Below are 20343 nucleotides of genomic sequence, written 5' to 3'. Positions count from 1 at the left end.
TTTTCGCAAATAAAAGCATCATTGTAAAGGTGAAATGCATCGCAAAGACACAAATAACGACGTTTTTGTCATTACTTTGCTTTGTTTGGCATTAAACATTTAACCTTCACAAATGTTAAAAACCTTATATTCTAGTTTTAAATGTCACGTTTAATTCAGTCTTACTTGCCATTTATTTGTGATCAAAGTATTTTTGGAGTGCAGACGCCACACTAAATTAGGAAAAGCAAACCAATTTAAACGATTTCACGTTTATATATTATCTTAAAAACAAGCCTTAATATCGTATTCAAATAAATGCATTCTCTTAAAGGTGAAGTGCGTCATAAAGACGCGAACGATGACTGTTTCCGAACAGGTTTCCGCCATTCGTCATCCACTTTTTACCGAAACTCGTAAGTGTTGGTTCGTGTGTCAAATCCACTTCTCTGGTGCGAAAATGCGATCTGGCAGTGGATATAGAGGATCTTTTGAGCTTCTAGATCGTCTCTCTTTATTGAAATCACACTCAAGTGACAAAGACAACGCATCCGTCCGACAAACGAGCCGAGAAAGCAGCAAAAACCAGCTGTACGTTGCTGTTTGCGTCAAATAATCTTTATCTCACAATCCTCCACACGAGGAGCACTTAAATAAACAGAGATGACACTGCCCAGGTTTGCTTTCTGAGGATGGAAAAGATCGCTTACAGTTCAGTTCTGCATTGGACTAAAAAAAATCAGTTCGTAAAAGCAAGAACAAGTATGTACATTATGAACAACCAAGAGGAAAACATCATCTTTTCCACTGCAATCATAGTAATTCAATTGGCTACAACAACATGATGTGGCACGAGGAGAGAATCAGTCAAACATCTTTAGCACTGGCAAAATACAACTTCAGATGTTGAAAATTTACTGAAGGACAAGAACACTAGCATGTCTGAAGCAATGCAAAAGTACAGATGTACCACACTTTTCAATACTAGGCTTTTGCTGGAGTGTTTTCGGCAATCGTTTTTTTTAAACCTGCAAATCAAGTAGAAAAACCCATGATATTGTGCACGTTTGCAAAAAAAGAAAGGAAATAAAAGCATATTTAGGCCTTCGTTTATGATTTACGCGATATGAAATTTGGATTACGGAGTTTTAACGTTAACACGGCAACCTGATGCGATGCGTTTCTGTCCGTCGCATAATGAAACGTACTGTACAAAAAAATAATTGCATCGATAAATAATCAGCATGCATTCATTCACGTTGATTAAAATCAGCATGAATCGGTAAATAAATATTTATATAGTTAATATATAAAATATGGCCGGTTGAGGAACAAGCTAAATTGTATGGATGCTTATTTCAGGGATTAAAATTATTTTATCGCGCAATCCAGATTTATTTCTTGCAATTTCGAGATTTAAAAGTTGCAGTTAACTTTTTTAATTTTTTATCCAATGGCGGAAACCAATAAAGAAACAAACAAAAAGCATTCAGAGGAGCAACGTTGGAAATTTAGATACAAATGCAGAATGTTCGCGAGATATAAAATTGTGAGGAAACAGTCTGAATTGAAAAATGTAAAATAAGACGTTTAAGAAAATGTCACAATTCTCCGTTTTTTTTCCTCCACAGTTCTGCGAAACAAAAAATCCGAATTTTTAGGTTTTATTTCATGGCGGAAACAAATAAGCGAGAAAAATTACAAATGCAGATTGTCGGAATTTTGAGATATTAACGCAAAACTGCATATCGTGCAATCGCGAAAAAAAAGGTTTAATTGTGAGATACAATGTCAGAATTGCAAGAATAAAAACGAATTTCGAGTACGAATTGCGCGAAAAGTCAAAATTCGCTAAATACTATAAAAAAATGTACATGTATAATATTAATAAAATCTCAGAAACATGAGGCATGAAATAAAATAGCGAGAAAAAAAAAATAATTGTGAGATATAAACAAAAAAGTCCGAATTGCGCGATTTTTTTTCAAAAATTCGAAATTTTCGTAATTTTTTGTTATATCGTGTTTCCACAGGAATTAGCTAAAATCCGTGAAACTGAAGCGAATTGGATTACCGACGCTAAAAAATATAAATCGTTTAGTTTGGTTTCCTTTATGCACGACTGACAAATACGCATCACGCTACGATTATTGGTTTGTTAAAACCGTTGTTGTCCGAATTTCGTATCAAACTCAGGCCTAAGTTTTGCGCCCGAGGGCCGGCGGCGAACGCGCAGCACATCCGAGTCGTCGTTTCGATCCCTTCAGCGATGTCTCTTTACAAAAGTGAAAATGTAAATAAAGGTCTGATTGTTGACGCACGTTAACGCTAATCAATCACGTCCTCACCAGGCCACATGATCAACGGCGGGTCGTCGACCCGCGTCTATTTACACAGAAAATACTCGATAAAAAAAAATAAAAAAAAAAGACAACGTAATGATGAAAGAGGATGAGAGAGTAATCGTATAGCATCGATTCCCGACCCCCAACCACCCACCGTTATAGAAAAGAAAAATGTTCCCGCAAATATAAACGTACTGTTTTTGTTTCGTTTTTTTTTCACTACATTTTCAATGCGACACGTTTCAACACACAATGAAGTATTTTTCTCTGAAAAAACAAAAGAGAAGAACTGATACAACGCATTTCTAAAACACAAAATAACAACAGCCTACATGTAAAAATATAACTTTTACATACACAATTTCAAAATAATGGTACGTTTGCATTTGTTGCATACAATTTACAAATGTCCGTGTGTGTTTTTCCTTCGCCGGCCGATTCGTCGGCGTTTTTTTTCCCGGCGAGAGTGTCGTTCGCCGCCGTTATAATCGCGGCGACGTTATGAAAAATAGAGTCACGTCGTCGGCGACGTCTCCGCTCGGCTTTACAGAATGAAAAACGCTCCTGGTGAACTCCTTTTTCCGTCTCTTTATATACTGTATATATTTCTACATTTATATATATCGATTTTTCTAATAGATTTGTGTCCACTTCCAGTGCCTCCCGTCCATTTTTTTCCATTTTTTTGACAGAGAAACCAGTACAGACGAAGAATAGAGAGATAAAAAAAAGAGAAAAAGCCATTTTATACACGTACGACCACACATTTGTACTACAGCGGCTCAACAACAAGCCTGTAAGCTTCGTAAAAGCGGATATCTATAATACAATGCTCAATAACGACGGTAACAGGTGGGCGGGGCTGTGGGCGGGGCCACACGGGGCTGGACACACCTTCTAATTACATATAGCCGTACAGTACATTAAATACAGTTTATCCAAAAAATACTTTTTTTAACCTTTTTACTTTTTTTTGTAACTTTTTTTTTTAAACTCCAGGTCGTAAAAAACCCGACTGCATAGACCTAACGACTAACGTTTCCTACACGCTTGCATCCTAGATAATGTTCTCCTCCAGTTGTGTGATGATATGAGCTCTAAAAGGCACGTTGGCTGAAGTTTCCACATGTTAAAATTGCATCTTCGGGGTCCGGGAGGGGCTTTCGGGTAGAGTCGATGGCTAAGAAACAAGCGGATAAACGGATAGAGCGGTGACTTCCGCGGGAAGTTCGCGCAAACGAGCCCAGGGGGTTCCGTGCTGGTTTCAAAGGAACTAAAACGGCATTATTGCAAAGGTTTGAAGGGTTTTTCGTCGAAATCCGGTCCGGGTCGTTTGATTGACGGCTCCTCTTTCGTCCCGACTGATTGGGAATTTCGTCAATTCTTGTTTTTCCGTAAGGAGTTCCGTGAGGCACAGCTACAAAAAGCTCCACGGTGTGGACAGGATCGCTCCCCACACCTCCACAACATCATGATATGTTTGAAGAATCGCCCGGCGCTCTTTTGTGTGTGTGTGTGTGTGTGTGTGTGTGTGCGCGTGTGTGTGTAAAAACGTCTTTTGCAACAGGGAATGCTTGGAGGAAGATATGCACAACGAATCCGGCGCCAACTCCCTAATTTACAGGATCAATCCTCACAGACGCAGTCAGGAACGGTAACGCGCAGGAGTTCAGTCGGTCAGATGGAAGTTCGTTCGTTCGTTCGTTCGTTCGCTCGCTCGCTCGATTGATTGTTTGACTGGCGGTCGGGGCAGAAATGACGCTGTCAAAGGAAGTGATCGCTCATCATTTTGATGAATTCTGGCAGCTTCGACCTGAAAGATGGACAGAGACGGAGAGAAACGTTAACGGATACACTACTAAACACTTCTTTTTAGCATTTACTTAGTCAATTTTTCGAAGATAGACAGATAAACTCATTTTTCGCAATTCTTTAATTTAATGCAATGCTATCTAATTTAATGCCGCAATCTAAAATATACTAATAAATGAAAATAAAAGTCTCATTAATGTAATGTTTTACATTATGAACATAATAATTAAATTCTATAAAAATATATTCATTAAATTATAATAATAATAATTATTATTATTATTATATTTAATTAGGTCAATAATTAATAATTATTACAGAATTATATGTTAGAAAATATGTAAATAATAATTGTAAAAATACTATCATTAATGTTATACACCAATGAAAACTATACTGTAAGGACATAATTTATACGACATATTTTGGATTATTTTAATAAATCTTGCTACTCTAAGTAAAATTATAATTACTACAATTGTGATAATTATAAAAATAATAAAGTACTTTCATCATTTTAATAAAAATTGTATATGTAATATTATATTATATTATATTGGTTTATGTAATGCTTTAATTCTTTTTATAACACTTTGGAACAAAAAATTAAATATTTTCAATGCTGTAGTACATTAATTAAAATTATATGGCATTTATATATTTATTATATTATATTATAAAACTTTTTAATATTTTATGTACTATATTCGATCATTTATTTTAACTGAACAATTATTGTAATTCAAATACGTTAATAGATAAAAATAATAAAAGTACTCTTATAAATGAAAATTATACTGCTCGGACATAACATTCGATATTGACGCGCAAAACATAACTTGCTTTCTTTCATAACTCGTGGAGTAAAATAATCCCACACTGACACTACAGTGCAGGTTTGTCTTTTTTCTGTTCACCGAATGCTTTCCCTCGTCATGAAATCCGTAAAATAACACGAACTGGGTTTAATTCACGCCTTCAGCTGTACCTTAGTTATAAGTCCTAAACGTATTAAGTGCACGTTACAGTCGCTTGCACGGAGAACATGAACCTTTGGAACGGCGCGTGTCGGATCACACCCACAATGCACTGTGAACGTTGCACTTTTTCGTGCTTCGATTAAATTTTTACGGACCCCGACAAACGACCAGACACTCCGAAGACCACAACAAATCATCACAATCATCATAAAACAGCACTTCTGAATGAAATGGTCAGTGATTTTGTGTACATGCACCTTTCAATGTGTGCAGATATCTTCACTTAGCTTTATTAATTGCTTTCATTTTAAAAGAGCAATGCTTCATGCACAGTTTAGAAAAAAATCCAAATCTCTATGTACACAAATTATAACCCACACTTACGGCCAATCTGTTGTTAAAATGCGCCCATTTTTAGATTTTTAGAGGTGATTAGGTTTGTTTTTGTCGCCACCCATAGATTACTAGTCATGGTTAGATTAATGAAAGTTACGTGGCATGTGACCAATGATTAGAAATCCAAACGTTCTGCATCACTTTGCCTAATGATTCTGTTTTGTTTTTTTGTGCCAGAATGAGTGAGTAAGCGAGTGATTGCAGGATCGATGTCTTTGGGACGTGAACAACAGCAGATCAGTGTAGAGGGAAATATTCTGACCATTTACGGGGTGTGGCTCTTTACATTTGTCCCATGGGATTGGACGCCTCGCCCATGCTGTGGTGACCGCCGGCCAATGAGAGCGGAGCACCGTCCGACGACACCTTCTCTTCCTCCCGCCTCTTCAGACACGCCGCTTTTGGGTTGAGATTGCGCTCTGGAACGTGAGGATCACACACACACACACACACACACACACCGTTTAGTGATCATCACACACAACGACAGCTGCACTGCCTACCTGCACAACTTTATCATTTTTAAATAATACGTTTTTACAGGAGTGATTATATAACAGTAATATAAAACGGTATTAATAATATTCAATTAAATATTAAATATAAATATAGATATATCTAATTACTAGCAGCCCAGAAATTAATAATAATAATATTAATAATAATAATAATACAATTGTGTAATGCATATAACATACTGCCAATCTAATCCTAAACATCTAAATAATATACAGAGTTATTAACACTCATAAAATTACCTAAAAATTTTAATAAATCAATAGATAGAGTTTCTAATTATTAATTATATATATATATATATATATATATATATATATATATATATATATATATATATATATATATATACAATAATTAAGATATACATTAAAATACAAAATGTTTTTATGCTATATAATTGAAAATTTAATAATAGAATTATATTAATAAAAAAATATTAAATATAAAATACAAAAATCCCCTAAAACCAGAATAGCTATGTTCATGAAAAAGGGGTGTTTGCTATATACAAATTATTATTTCAAATAATAATAAAATCTAAAATACTTTATGCTTTATAATTATTAGTTAAAAATGATAATAATACTAATATATTAAATATAAAATACAAAATCAAGATTTTGAAAAGCTACTGTACAATAATAAATGCAGAAAGTGTTTGCTATATACAACAGTGTATTTATTTATTATATTTATATTTATAAAATAATATTTATGACCGCTAGATTTTATCCAATTAATAACCAATAAAATATATCTGTATTTTTTATACTACTACTACTACTAATAATAATAATAATTCTTATTTTCAAATTATTTTTGTCATTTTAATTATTATAAATGCTATATTAAATATATTTGCAATTATCCAATTAAAGGAATAGTTCACAGAAGAAGATATTTTAAAGAACGCTGGTAACTTCTATTAGGAAAGAAATGGAAGTCACTAAAGAACATCCACTGTTCAGCTTTCTTCAGAATATCTTAAGTTTTTGGGTGAACCGTCCGTTTAAAACACAAGAAGCTAAGAAGGGTGTGAGTGAGCGACCGACCTCGGACCTGCTGCTCCAGGCTGAGGATGACGGCGACGGCCTGATGAAGGATCAGGAGCTTGGTCTGGGGTTTGTCGCTCTTCAGGTGAAGCTGCACCATACGACCCAGCTCTTTGAAGGCCTCGTTGATGTCTCGGACCCTCAGCCGCTCGCGGGCGTTGTTAGCCATGCGCCGCTCTTTCTCTCGCTCCAGCTTCTGCTCCGGGGTCAGGTCCTCGTCGTCGTTATTACTGTGGAGCCGAGAGCCGGATCACAGCTCGTTAACACGCCACTAGAACGAGTCTCCATCCCGATATTAGTATCTGGGACGGATTTAGTGCTCAACGCATTGTACAAGGGATTAAATAAATGATACAGTTCATGAGTTATAATATTAGACGGATAGAAAAGTCTATATGTATGAAGTATATAAAAATATATATATATATATATATATATATATATATATATATATATATATATATACATACAAAAAAATCTAAAATGATTTTATATATATATATATATATATATATATATATATAATAGAAAGATATCTAATACTACATATAGACAATAAAAATTTGATATATTAAAATATAAAAAATTATATAATAGATACAAAAAAATTAATACAATTCTAGATGTAAAAGCATATAGAAATAAAGAATATAAGATTTTGATTTTATTTATAGAATTATATATTAACATAGTATATAAAATATATAAATAATATAATGTATATATAAATAAATCTATAAATATATATTATTAAATATATATATATATATAAATATTTTCTCTTAATAAAGAACTAAAAATTTTAGATATTTAAGCATTTAAAATATATATAATATATATTATATATATATATAATATATATAATAGATACAAAAATATCTTACATTCTAGATATATAAAGTGTATATAAAAAAGTATATATAATAAAATATATGATTATATATATATATATATATATATATATATATATATATATATATATATATATAATGAACACAAAATTATTAATAATATTAATAAAAAAACACAAAAGTGTATATTATACCTTATGTATTTTTATATTCTACATTATGTATATAAAATTCTAGATTAAATGCTTGATTTAAAATTCTTCCAGAAGAATATTCATCAGCTATTTATATTAAGCAAGCTCTAGTGAAATGAGCGGATCTGTTTCTAGAGATGCAGCAAGACACACCAAAATGTGACCGAAACCAATCAGACATCAGGAACCACAGACACGAAGATCGCCTTGAGTTTGAGAGAAGGAGTCGAATCGTCTTTCCAGGTGGAAACCTATAAACCCTGCCGAGTTTATCCTGGAAATATCTGCCTGAATTTGCATGGATTTGCCCTGCTCTCATGTGTGAGAAACAGCTAAACTCCGGCTCAAGACCAGACCGGGTGAAGAACAGCCCAGGAGAGACTTTTATTTTGTTTTCATTCTAAACTTAAAAGCTGTAAATAAATATGACTTTTTTGTTATTATTTGTGAAATTTACTAATTTCAAATTTTCCTTTTGCATGTTTTTGGACTTCATCTAATATGCATTTATTTTATGTATTTCAGTTATTTAGTAGGGTTTTTTCAGATAACAAAAATAACTGTAATAGTTTTATAATTGTAGCACTTCAACTATTTTTCAGCTTTTTCAGGGTTTCCATTAATTTGTGTCATTTATTTATGAAATTAACTATACGTTTACTTTCAAAATTAATATAAACATTTTAAAGTAATGTTTTAAAGTTTTGTAAGTATTTAATGCGTATTTTAGTTTATTAAAAAAAAAAAGAATCAATAAAAAACAACTAAATATATATTAAAAATACAATTCTCTCTATATAAAGTATCTAAAATTGTAGATTTACATTGATAAATAATTGCACTTAATAATTTTTTTAGGTGAGTTATTTTATTTTATTAACATTTAATTTAGCTACATTATAATAAAAAATTGAACTGAAAGCCAGTCAACAGTCAGCTTAATTAGTTTATTTTATTAAGTCTATAAAAACAAATAAATAAAAATAAATATTAAAAATGAAATATAAATAATAAAAATAAAAGATAAAAAAATATATACCCACAAACACACACACACACACATATATATATATATATATATATATATATATATATATATATATATATATATAAACTATATATAATACATTAAATTAAATGGATAATTTTAGCATTTTAATTTTAGACATACTACAAAGATTTTTAAAGTGAACAAAGTAGATTTCGATAAAAAAATATTATTAGAGCATGCTTTAAAATTTTTTTTTTTTTTTTTTTATTATTATTATTTTTATATGTAATTAAAGGTGAACTAGCAGCATTAAATCTACATCTTTTCCTGGGGGTTGTTTTTGGGCTGCTCTTCTGCGTGTTTAGCCGTCTCTCAGAACACGTGTCACTTCATCAAAGTCCAGCCGGCGTTTGATTGAAGCGAGGCTCACGTCACAGTTTACCCAGATCCCGACCTCTCTATAGCTTTCAGGTCCTTGCTGTCCACGTCCTCCTTCTTGGAGTCCAGAGACTTTCCGTCCTGCAGGTTCTCGTCTCCCTCGTCTTCAGACTTGATCTCTGAGCTCACGGACGAGGTGCTCTGACCCTGAAGACCTCCGGAGAGCGCTGGACGGCAGGAGACACAACGTATCAAACTATCAAATACGTGCATTAACGCTAAATGACAGATGCTCGAAATCCCGTTACTTTTTGCTGCTGTCAAAGATGAATTGCATCCAAAATAAAAGTTCTTGTGTACATAATGTGTGTGTGTGTGTGTATTATGTATCTATAAATGCAAACACATGCAGTATATATTTTGAAAGCATTTGAAAATATGATTTATATTATGAATTAATAGATTTAATATATAAGCATAGCCTATTTTTCTGAATAATATAAATGCATGTGTGTATTAATATATGCATAATAAATATACAAAACACACACACTCACGTCAACAAAAATTATTTGTAATATTAATATCTAAAAATATAAAAACCAACTGAAGAAAAAAATATAATGGAATATATATGTGGAAATATAATATGCAATAAAAACAATTTTTTCTAAAAAAGATTGCTATAAAATGAGCTTTCAGTTTATCAAAAAATCCAGAAAAAATAAATGTTAAAAACTCATTCATTTTAAAAAGTAATGTTTTCAAGATTAGTAATATGTGTGTATATTACGCATATATAAAATAAAAACACATACAAAATATTTACATTTAATGTTAATTGTGGGTTATGTGTTTTTTTTTATTATATTCTTATATTTCATATCATATATAAATATAATATAATATATATTTGAGCAGTAAATCAGCATATTAAAATGATTTCTGAAGGATCACGTGATTCACAGAAATAAATGACACATATTTAACAGATATTCACACAGAAAACAGCTATTTGAAACTGTAATAATATTTCCCTTTTTATTGTCTTTATGATCTGGTGAGCAGAAGAGAAGAAGCTGCATAAGTCATGAAGATCATATAGAATACTGTGTGTGTGTGAGAGAGCGAGTGTGTGAGTGTGTGTATGTGTGTGTGTGTGTGAGCGTGTGTTTGTATGTGTGTGAGCGAGTGAGTTTGTGTGTGAGTGTGAGCGAGCGTGTGTGTGTGCATGTGTGTGTGTGTTTACGCAAGTGTGTGTGTGTGTGTGCATTTGAGTATGTGTGTGTGAGTGTGTGTGCTTCTTTTGTGTGTTTGTTTTTGTGTGTGTTCATGTGTGTTCTTGTGTGTGTGTGTGTGTGTTTTCTTGTGTGTGTTCATGTGTGAGCATCTGTGTGTGTGTTCATGTGTGTGTGTGTGTGTATGTGTTCATGTGTGTTGTTGTGTGTGTGTGTGTGTGTGTTTTCTTGTGTGTGTTCTTGTGTGTGTGTGTTCACGTGTGTTCTTGTGTGTGTTCTTGTGTGTGTGTGTTCACGTGTGTTCTTGTGTGTGTTCTTGTGTGTGTGTGTTCGTGTGTGTTCTTGTGTGTTCACATGTGTGTTCTTGTGTGTGTGTTCGTGTGTGTTCTTGTGTGTGTGTGTTCACATGTGTGTTCTTGTGTGTGTGTGTGTTCGTGTGTGTTCTTGTGTGTGTGTGTGTTCATGTGTGTTCTTGTGTGTGTGTGTGTGTGTGTTCACATGTGTGTTCTTGTGTGTGTGTGTTCGTGTGTGTTCTTGTGTGTGTGTGTTCACATGTGTGTTCTTGTGTGTGTTCGTGTGTGTGTGTGTGTGTGTGTGTTCGTGTGTGTTCTTGTGTGTGTGTGTGTTTTCTTGTGTGTGTTCATGTGTGAGCATCTGTGTGTGTGTTCATGTGTGTGTGTGTGTGTGTATGTGTTCATGTGTGTTGTTGTGTGTGTGTGTGTGTTTTCTTGTGTGTGTTCTTGTGTGTGTTCTTGTGTGTGTGTGTTCACGTGTGTTCTTGTGTGTGTTCTTGTGTGTGTGTGTTCACGTGTGTTCTTGTGTGTGTTCTTGTGTGTGTGTGTTCGTGTGTTTTTGTGTGTTCACATGTGTGTTCTTGTGTGTGTGTGTGTGTGTGTGTTCGTGTGTTCTTGTGTGTGTGTGTGTTCATGTGTGTTCTTGTGTGTGTGTGTGTGTGTGTGAGCATGTGTGTTCTTGTGTGTGTGTGTTCACATGTGTGTTCTTGTGTGTGTGTTCGTGTGTGTGTGTGTGTGTGTGTTCGTGTGTGTTCTTGTGTGTGTGTGTGTTCGTGTGTGTTCTTGTGTGTGTGTGTGTGTGTGTGTGTGTGTCGTGTGTGTTCTTGTGTGTGTGTGTGTGTGTGTGTGTGTGTGTTCTTGTGTGTGTGTGTGTGTTCTTGTGTGTGTGTTCGTGTGTGTTCTTGTGTGTTCTTGTGTGTGTGTGTGTGTGTGTTCGTGTGTGTTCTTGTGTGTGTGTGTGTGTGTGTTCTTGTGTGTGTGTGTTCTTGTGTGTGTGTGTTCTTGTGTGTGTGAGCTGGTGGGAGGATGGATAATGTGTAGAGTTTTCTAGAGTTGGTTCCAGACAGCTGCTCAGACGGGATACGTGAAGAGAAGGAAGCTCAAACAAAGGCTGATTCGGGACGGAGACACAAAGTTTGAGTGGGACGTGTCTCTCTCCGAGTGTTCACGGGCGGCTTGATCTGGTTAAGCCTGGTGGATTTTAACCAGAGCTGTAAGACTGTTTCACGCTTCAGAGCTTCCAGGAAGTGACATCGCCGGAAACACACACCGAGACCAATCCACACACACACACACACACACACTTTCACGGCCTAGAAATGACCACTTCATGAAGACTCTTTATACTACAGAACAACACAAAACACTACTTTTATATACTGTGTGGTAAAGAAACAAAGAAACGCAACGATATTCACCCATTCATTTGGGTATTTAATAATAAAAATAAATAAATAAATATTTATATAAACACACATACACTTTAAATTAATATAATTTTTTTATTTTTTATTTATTTTTATTTTCAATATTAATCAATCTATCTGCTATTTAACATATATATATATATATATATATATATATATATATATATATATATATATATATATATGATGTACAATATGTAAATAAATATATATGTGCATACATGTAATTTATTTAAATATAAATATGTAAAATTACATTTATAAAAACTATATATATATATATATATATATATATATATATATATATATATACTGTATATGTACATACACTTAAACAAACTATATAACAAAAATGTAAAATAACTAAATAGAAAATTAGCTAAATATATTGAACAAAAAAACAAAACATAGTAAATGAATAAATTAATAAAGAATAAACATTTAGAAAAAATAGGTATAATTAAGTCCAATAATATGATATTATGGTAATGCAAAAAGTGCTACGGAAGAGTAGTATACTATTATACTACAAATAACGTTTTTTATGATACTCCAGTAGCATTGATATGAATACAGTGCCCTATAAAAAGCGTACTCTAATACGTTATATTAGCGTTTAATCGTGATGAATTCATCACGTGTGATCCTCGGTGCTGTTATTTATGATTTTTCAGCGCTCAGCACCTCATTAACTCTCTGGCTGGGTTTTCTGCTCAGAACCCGTTTGCCAAGAAGAGCACGAGCGCCGGGTTTTTTTACGCCTCGCTTCCCGGGTCATATACAATCTCCTTTTACATATTCATATCTGAAATACAGCTCTCGTAATTGTTCGCACATTAGGCCGGGGTTGTCCAGCGAGCTGCTTCAGATCAATAAATAAAGTCAACGCAAATAAATAAGTTGAATATAGAGATGTACAACAACAAAATAAACAAGTATTATTTCATATATTTTTGTTCAATATCCACGATGATAAGCGCTACTAATAAAACGCATTAGGAACGACCGGTATTTTTTCTAAAATATTGAAATATTATTATTATTAATCGCAGAAACGTTTCAAACAAATCCCAAAAATCACGTTTTTCATTCTGCATTATGCCATTAATATCAATCAAACCGCAGTGATTTTATTAAAAAAAACACAATAAAAGATGATAAAAGCATGCTAACATAATAAAAATATGATTTTTCTTGCAAATATACTCTTTAAATATGTTAATATTAATAGCACTATTTTAGTAGTAATAAAATACTAATAAAATACATTTAATTATATATATATATATATATATATATATACATATATATTTCCATTTGTATATTTCATCTAAAATATTAATTTATTAATAATATTTAAAATACATTACATATAATTACAATTAAATAAATACATAAATATGATAAAATATACTTATGTATATTTTGGTTACGTTAATAATAGTACATGCAAATATAGCTATGAAATATATTGAATAACTTAAATAAGATGAGTTATTTTTTATTCTATTTTATTTTTGACGTTTTTGAAGTTACTTCCGCTCACCAAGACTGTATTTATTTGACCGAAATCTTTTAAAAAAAGTACAAATGCTGAATATCATTTCAACGTCCATGTTTTCCGCGCGAATATGCGTGTGTGCGTTCCTCAGAAAGCCTTCAGATTCGCCGGTTTGCTGCTCAGAAAGAGAGCGTGGGAATCCTCTGAGCGCTCGTCTGTGTGCTGATGATGCTCTAAAATGGCGGCAGATGGAGGAGGCTGGCATTCTGCCCGCTCTGTGCCCACACGAAGCGTGCGTGTGTGTGTGTGTGTGTGTGTGTGTGTGTGTGTGTGTGACGCTCACCCCTGTACGGATCGGACTGGCTGAGGTCGGGGGACGTGGCCGACTGCACAGGAAGCTGCGGTACTGACACCTGATTGGCTACGATGGAGTGAGCGCTCCTCAGGCCGTCCTCGCGATGACCGCTGACCTGGACACACAGAGAGACAGACACGTCACAAACACATCTGAAGACACATCTGAGATCGACGCGCTCCGCCGTAGCCGGCCATCGGAGGGCGCCCTGAGCCTTTCACAAACACTCTTCTGCTTTCTTAAGGCTCGCTCGGTCCGCACAGTGTACCGATTTTCTGCGTGCACGCATTTTTCAGAAACACATGCATGCACGGATATTTCAGGGAATAATGCATGCAGGTTTTGAATCATAAATAAAAACAGTGGGGGAAAAAAAGCATGCGTACATCGAAAAAAACGAAAACATTTATAAATATCACTGGTAAAAGTTGGAATTTATGCAAATAAGCGTGATCAAAATGAAATAAGGATTAAGAAAGACAACCGTTAAAACATGAGAACAATCAGTAATAAATGAAATATTAGACTTTTTTTTAAATATTATAGGAAAATTAAAATAGCACACACAAAAACAGACGATTGGTAAAAATTCAAATAAACGGAAATATAACAAAAACGACATGAAAACTGTGCAAAGGTTAAAACGTGAAAATAAATTAAAACATATTTTTTTAAGATTAACAAAAAGAGGAAACATTATGAAAATGTCACTAGTCGAGAAAGAGTCCAATAAATGGATTCAAATCTTTTTAATAATAACTGTAGTTTTAAAATAATAAATGTTTAATATTCGTTATTTTATTAGATACAAGAAGCGAAATAGAAAACAAAATATTAAACGATTTTTTATTATGTATTCGTTTAGTGTAATAGGCAACAGTAATAAAGCATAAAAAATTTAATAAAATAAAAAAAATAATACATTTAAATTTACTCCAAATAATAAGAAAAATGCAAACAAAATATATAATGGTTTAAGAAAGGGGCATGAATAAAAATACTTCAAATATTATATATATATATATATATATATATATATATATATATATATATATATATATATATATATATATATATATATATATATATATATATATATATATATATATATATATATATATAAATATATATATATATATATATATATAAAAGCTGCTGCATTGTGGGATAGCGTTTAGCATGCACGCATAGCACGTGTCTTCTACATTTTTACCAAATATAATACTGCATGTGATGAACATCCGCAAAAACTAATAGCGTGAGCAGCGGCAATCTCTCTCTCGTTCCCTCCATCCTCTAATCTCTCTTCTTCTTCTGCTGGTGAAAACACTGTGAATTTATTCAGGCAGGTAAAATCCAAAGTAATGTCCCATGGTGCCGAGCGAAGAGCGGGGCTGAGTCTGATCCATCTGTCTGCCATCACGTTCGCCAACACAACTGACAATTATCTTAATGCCCATATGCTTAATTGTGGGCTCCCTAATTCCCTCGACAGTACACACATCCAGCAGGAATTGCGATTTGGCACAAGTTTGCTTCCCTCTCGCTCTGTTTTTGTTTTAAGGACACAATCGTCTCTCTCTCTGTAACTCCGGTTAATCCGGTGACGCCGTCGTCTCCCGCCGGCTTCGTGCGAATATCAGAAAATGTCGCAGGGAGAGCGAAGGAGAGCGCGTTTATTCAATAAAGCTTTTCTGTTTAAGAGCAGAAGTGATTTGCCCGGCGCCCGCTGAAAGAGAGAGACGGACCGCATCCGTATTCTGACCATTTTAATACGAAACGGAGCAAAGACAACTAATAACACTTTTATATTTATTCAGATAACGTATAAACAAACACGCATGCTTTTATGAAAACTATGGAGATTCTGTGGTTTCGTTTTTATTAATAATTCACCCAAAGCCTTCCAGCACTATTCACTCAAACTCATGCCATTCCTCGTTTTCTCGCCTAAAAAAAAAACCACAGAATGAAATTTTTCGAAATGAAATATTTCTAGAATGTTTTGCATCAGGGGCTGTCAGGCTCCAACAACAGCATTTCTTTAAAAATATTAGAATTGAAGCCCATATCGCTGTTAATATTAGTCATTTTATTATTTATTTATATTTTAAATGAACATTTATTGTCAAATTTTGAGTCATCGTTTTATTAATAGTTTTCGATGCTTTTTATTATTCTATATATTATGTATATATATATTATATATTATATATTTTAGTTTCAGTAGTTTTAGTACTTACACATCAACTAGTTTCCTAGGAAACATTTATAATTTTCATTTACGGTTTTTGTTTTTACGGTCTTATTTAACAAAATGATTTTATTGAAATATTTCTATTTTTATTTTAGTTTTAGTCATTTTAAGACTTTAACTTATTTATTCCAGTTAGGTGCTGAGGCAACATTTATCATATTCATTTCAGTTTTTCATCTACTATTTCTGTTGCATTCAAATATTTCTTTTTTTACCGTTTAATTAGCTTAAAAAGATCTAATTAGATTAATTTTTTTATATGAATTGCATTCTTAAAATTATTATTTTTATTTTTAAAGTCATTTTAATACTTCGACTTCCAGTTTTTTAGCTTGAAATAATATTTCAGATTTTCTAATTTTTATTTCTATTTTTTGGTAAAATGTTTCTGCTAATATGTGTGTTTTATATAATTTAATTTTCGTCTTTTTTTTATTTAGTCTTAATTTTTTTATTTATAATTTACATGATATGCAACATTTCTATTTTATTTAATTTACCAATAAATTTTTTTTTATAACAACGCACTATAATTATTTCATAGACTGTACGGTAAAGACGAGTCTGCTCATTCTGCTGAACATCTCCTCCTGCGTTCTGTGAAGGACAATGCTGTTTAGTATAAATGATGACAGGATGCTGATTTCTGGCGAGTGATTGTGGGAAACTCTTTCTGCTGGAGTTCCTGCAGTCTCTCAGTCTTGTAGTTAATTAGGGGTTAGTCGTTAACTGAGACCTTAGAAGACTGATGGTGTTTATTTGCTACAGAGCTCTTTTGTGAAGCTGCGTGTGTGTGAGGAGAGAGATGAGGACCAGACGGCCTACTGACAGCAGCTTAACACACACACACACACACACACACACACAGACACACACACACACACACACACACACACACACACACACACACACACACACACAGACACACACACAGACACACACACACACACACACACACACACACACACACACACACACACACACACACACACACACACACACACACACACACACACACACACGCTCATACACATGCGCAAGCGCACACACACACAGGCATACACACACACAAACTCACACACAGACATACACACACACGCACACACACACGCATACAGACATGCACACACACACGCACACACACACACACACACACACACACACACACAGACACGCACACATACAGACACACACATACAGACACACACACACACATACACACACAGACACACACACACAAACAGCCACACACACTCATACACATGCGCAAGCGCACACACACACAGACATACACACACACAAACTCACACACAGACATACACACACACACGCATACAGACACGCACAGACACACACTCATACACACATGCACACAAACTAATACACACAAGAGTAAGTGCGCACACACACACAGACATACACACTTACACACTCACATACACTCATACACACACACACACGCACGCACAGACATACACACTTACACACTCACATACACTCATACACACACACACACGCACGCACAGACATACACACTTACACACTCACATACACTCACACACACACACGCACGCACAGACACACACGCACACAGACACACACACACACAAACAGCCACACACACTCATACACATGCAAGCAGCGCACACACACACAGACATACACACACACGCACTAAACTACGAAAACTACGAAAATATCCGAAAAAAGTGTTTTTAAGCATTTATCCGTTTTAACAGATTTGAATGTATAACACACAAGCATTTATCTGCCTGATCATATGAATATTTTGTTCTGTTTCACCTTTCCTGTGAGCTCATTAACATAAGACCGCCCACATTCTGACATCATCACCCACATGACCGGCCCTCATAACCAGAGAGGTCCTTTACATAAAGCCTTTAAAGATACACGAACCTTCATGAAGAACTAAAAGATACGCGTCTAAATGACGAATAAACTGAGCAGGATCTGTCTTTCTGGAGAAGATCTGAGGAGGTTCTTCCACGGTGGTCCAGGACGAGAACACCAGACCTGCTTTTAGCAAATTCCTCTAAACTACAAAAAAAAAGGCCAAATTAGCGAAGCACTTTTAAAAAAAGAGAGAAAATTGCTTCCTGGTGACTCTATTAAATTAAGATGCTTTATTTCCACACGGACGCCTAGAGTCTGCCAGGACGAAAACTTTTTTTGATGCAAAAATCGAAACTTTCTCACATCGAAATCGAGAAAAATGACTGAATATATTAAGTCTGGCTTCAAAAAGTAAAAAATATCAAAGAAACCGAAACAAACAAATAGCGATAATAATAAAAATTAAAATATGGAAAAAAAACAGCTATAAATAAACAAACGAATAAGAGAGAAAATCTGAGATAAAAATCGATCATTCAATAAAAATAAAAAATATGAAACGCATTGAAAAAGATAAAATGAAATAAAACATAAAATAGAATAATAAATGATACAAAATAAGACGAAAAAGTTGGCTGTTGGATGACTATTTAAGACAAAAATATTGAATAATACATTAAAATATATTTATGCGCTATATAGTTTAATTGTGTGTGTGATTTTAAGGCTGAGTCAAATATTCATCCGTCAAATCACCGAACAATAGAGCGAGCCGGTCCTAAAAATACACCGCTTCGGTCCGAAACAAAAGCTGGAACAAGAATATCCCGCAGGAAAACAAACTACTTCCTGCGGATTCTCACCACAATACTGCATTTAGAGGCCGAGGTCACGGGGTCAGAGCCACGGGAACCCGCTTTAAACAGAAACTAAAAATAACAGAAAAGAAAAAGAAAACAACTGAAGGAATAAGCAATTCATAACTGTAAAGATATCAAAGGTATGCGTAACGTTTTAATAAATAATCGCACAAATATGACAGAAAATAGAAATAAAATCAATAATAAAAAATATTACAGACTAAATAAGATATTAAATAAGACTAGGAAGAAAAGAAACCAAAATGATAAGCATAAAATGAACAACAGATATGACCTGAAGTTATAAAAATAAAAAGTGAAATAGGACAAAGAATAAAATTTATATAAATAAAATAATAAAGCTAAAGTAAATTATAAATAATGATTTGAATGATCAAAGATACTGAATAAAAGCATAAAATAAAACAATAAATTAATAATACAAATAAAGTGGAAATGTTACAGAAATTGTAAATCTAGGAAATAAAAATATTGCAGGGAAAAAAAAACAAGCAATAAAAAAAAAAAAAAAAAAATATATATATATATATATATATATATATATATATATATATATATATATATATATATATAAAAATTTAAAATATTAATAAGTTGGCTGTTGTACGACTACTTAACTATCCTTGACATTCCTGTCTGAAACTCAAAAAACACACACACACACACACACACACACACACACACACAGAACTATCAAATAAATGCAAAAAGAGTTCCACGAAAAAATGTTTCAGAGTGATGAGAGACAGCTGTAGGGGGCGCCGGAGAGCTGATGAACACAGTGTGTGTGTGTGTGTGTGTGTGTGTCTGTGTGTGTGTGTGTGTGTGTGTGTGTGTGTGTGTGATGACAAAGCGCTCTCTGTATGGCTGCGTTTCCACGGCGATGGGAGAGGGGCGTCTGAGCAGCAAATAGTGCGTCTTTGTGAGTCCCAGACACACACACACACACACACACACACACACACACACACACAGGCGTAATTACGTGCTGTTTCCTGTCTTGTAGTCATGGCTGGCTGTTTGTGTGTCTCTGTGGCCCT

At 33.8% G+C, this 20343-nt stretch overlaps 1 protein-coding gene across 9 annotated transcripts in view; it reads right to left on the bottom strand.

The window, feature by feature from the left end:
* Positions 1-466: 466 nt before the first annotated feature.
* The window catches only part of LOC122340985 (transcription factor 4-like), a 140466-nt gene continuing 120589 nt past the window's right edge, over positions 467-20343 (bottom strand). For 6 of the 9 annotated variants that reach the window (XM_043234249.1, XM_043234254.1, XM_043234253.1 and 3 more), the window contains 5 exons: positions 14300-14426; positions 9574-9724; positions 7084-7313; positions 5799-5931; positions 467-4137 (listed from right to left, as the gene is read on the bottom strand). In XM_043234249.1, coding sequence (XP_043090184.1) covers positions 4089-4137; positions 5799-5931; positions 7084-7313; positions 9574-9724; positions 14300-14426 — 690 coding nt within the window. In that variant the 3' untranslated portion in view covers positions 467-4088. Of the gene's footprint in view, positions 4138-5774; positions 5932-7083; positions 7314-9573; positions 9725-14299; positions 14427-20343 lie in introns of all 9 variants that reach the window. The other 3 variants (XM_043234252.1, XM_043234257.1, XM_043234255.1) reach the window with 1 other exon arrangement.

This window comes from Puntigrus tetrazona, unplaced genomic scaffold (genome assembly GCF_018831695.1).
Source record: "Puntigrus tetrazona isolate hp1 unplaced genomic scaffold, ASM1883169v1 S000001111, whole genome shotgun sequence".
In the NCBI taxonomy this organism is placed as follows: domain Eukaryota; kingdom Metazoa; phylum Chordata; class Actinopteri; order Cypriniformes; family Cyprinidae; genus Puntigrus; species Puntigrus tetrazona.
This window is presented reverse-complemented; position numbering and strand designations above follow the sequence as displayed.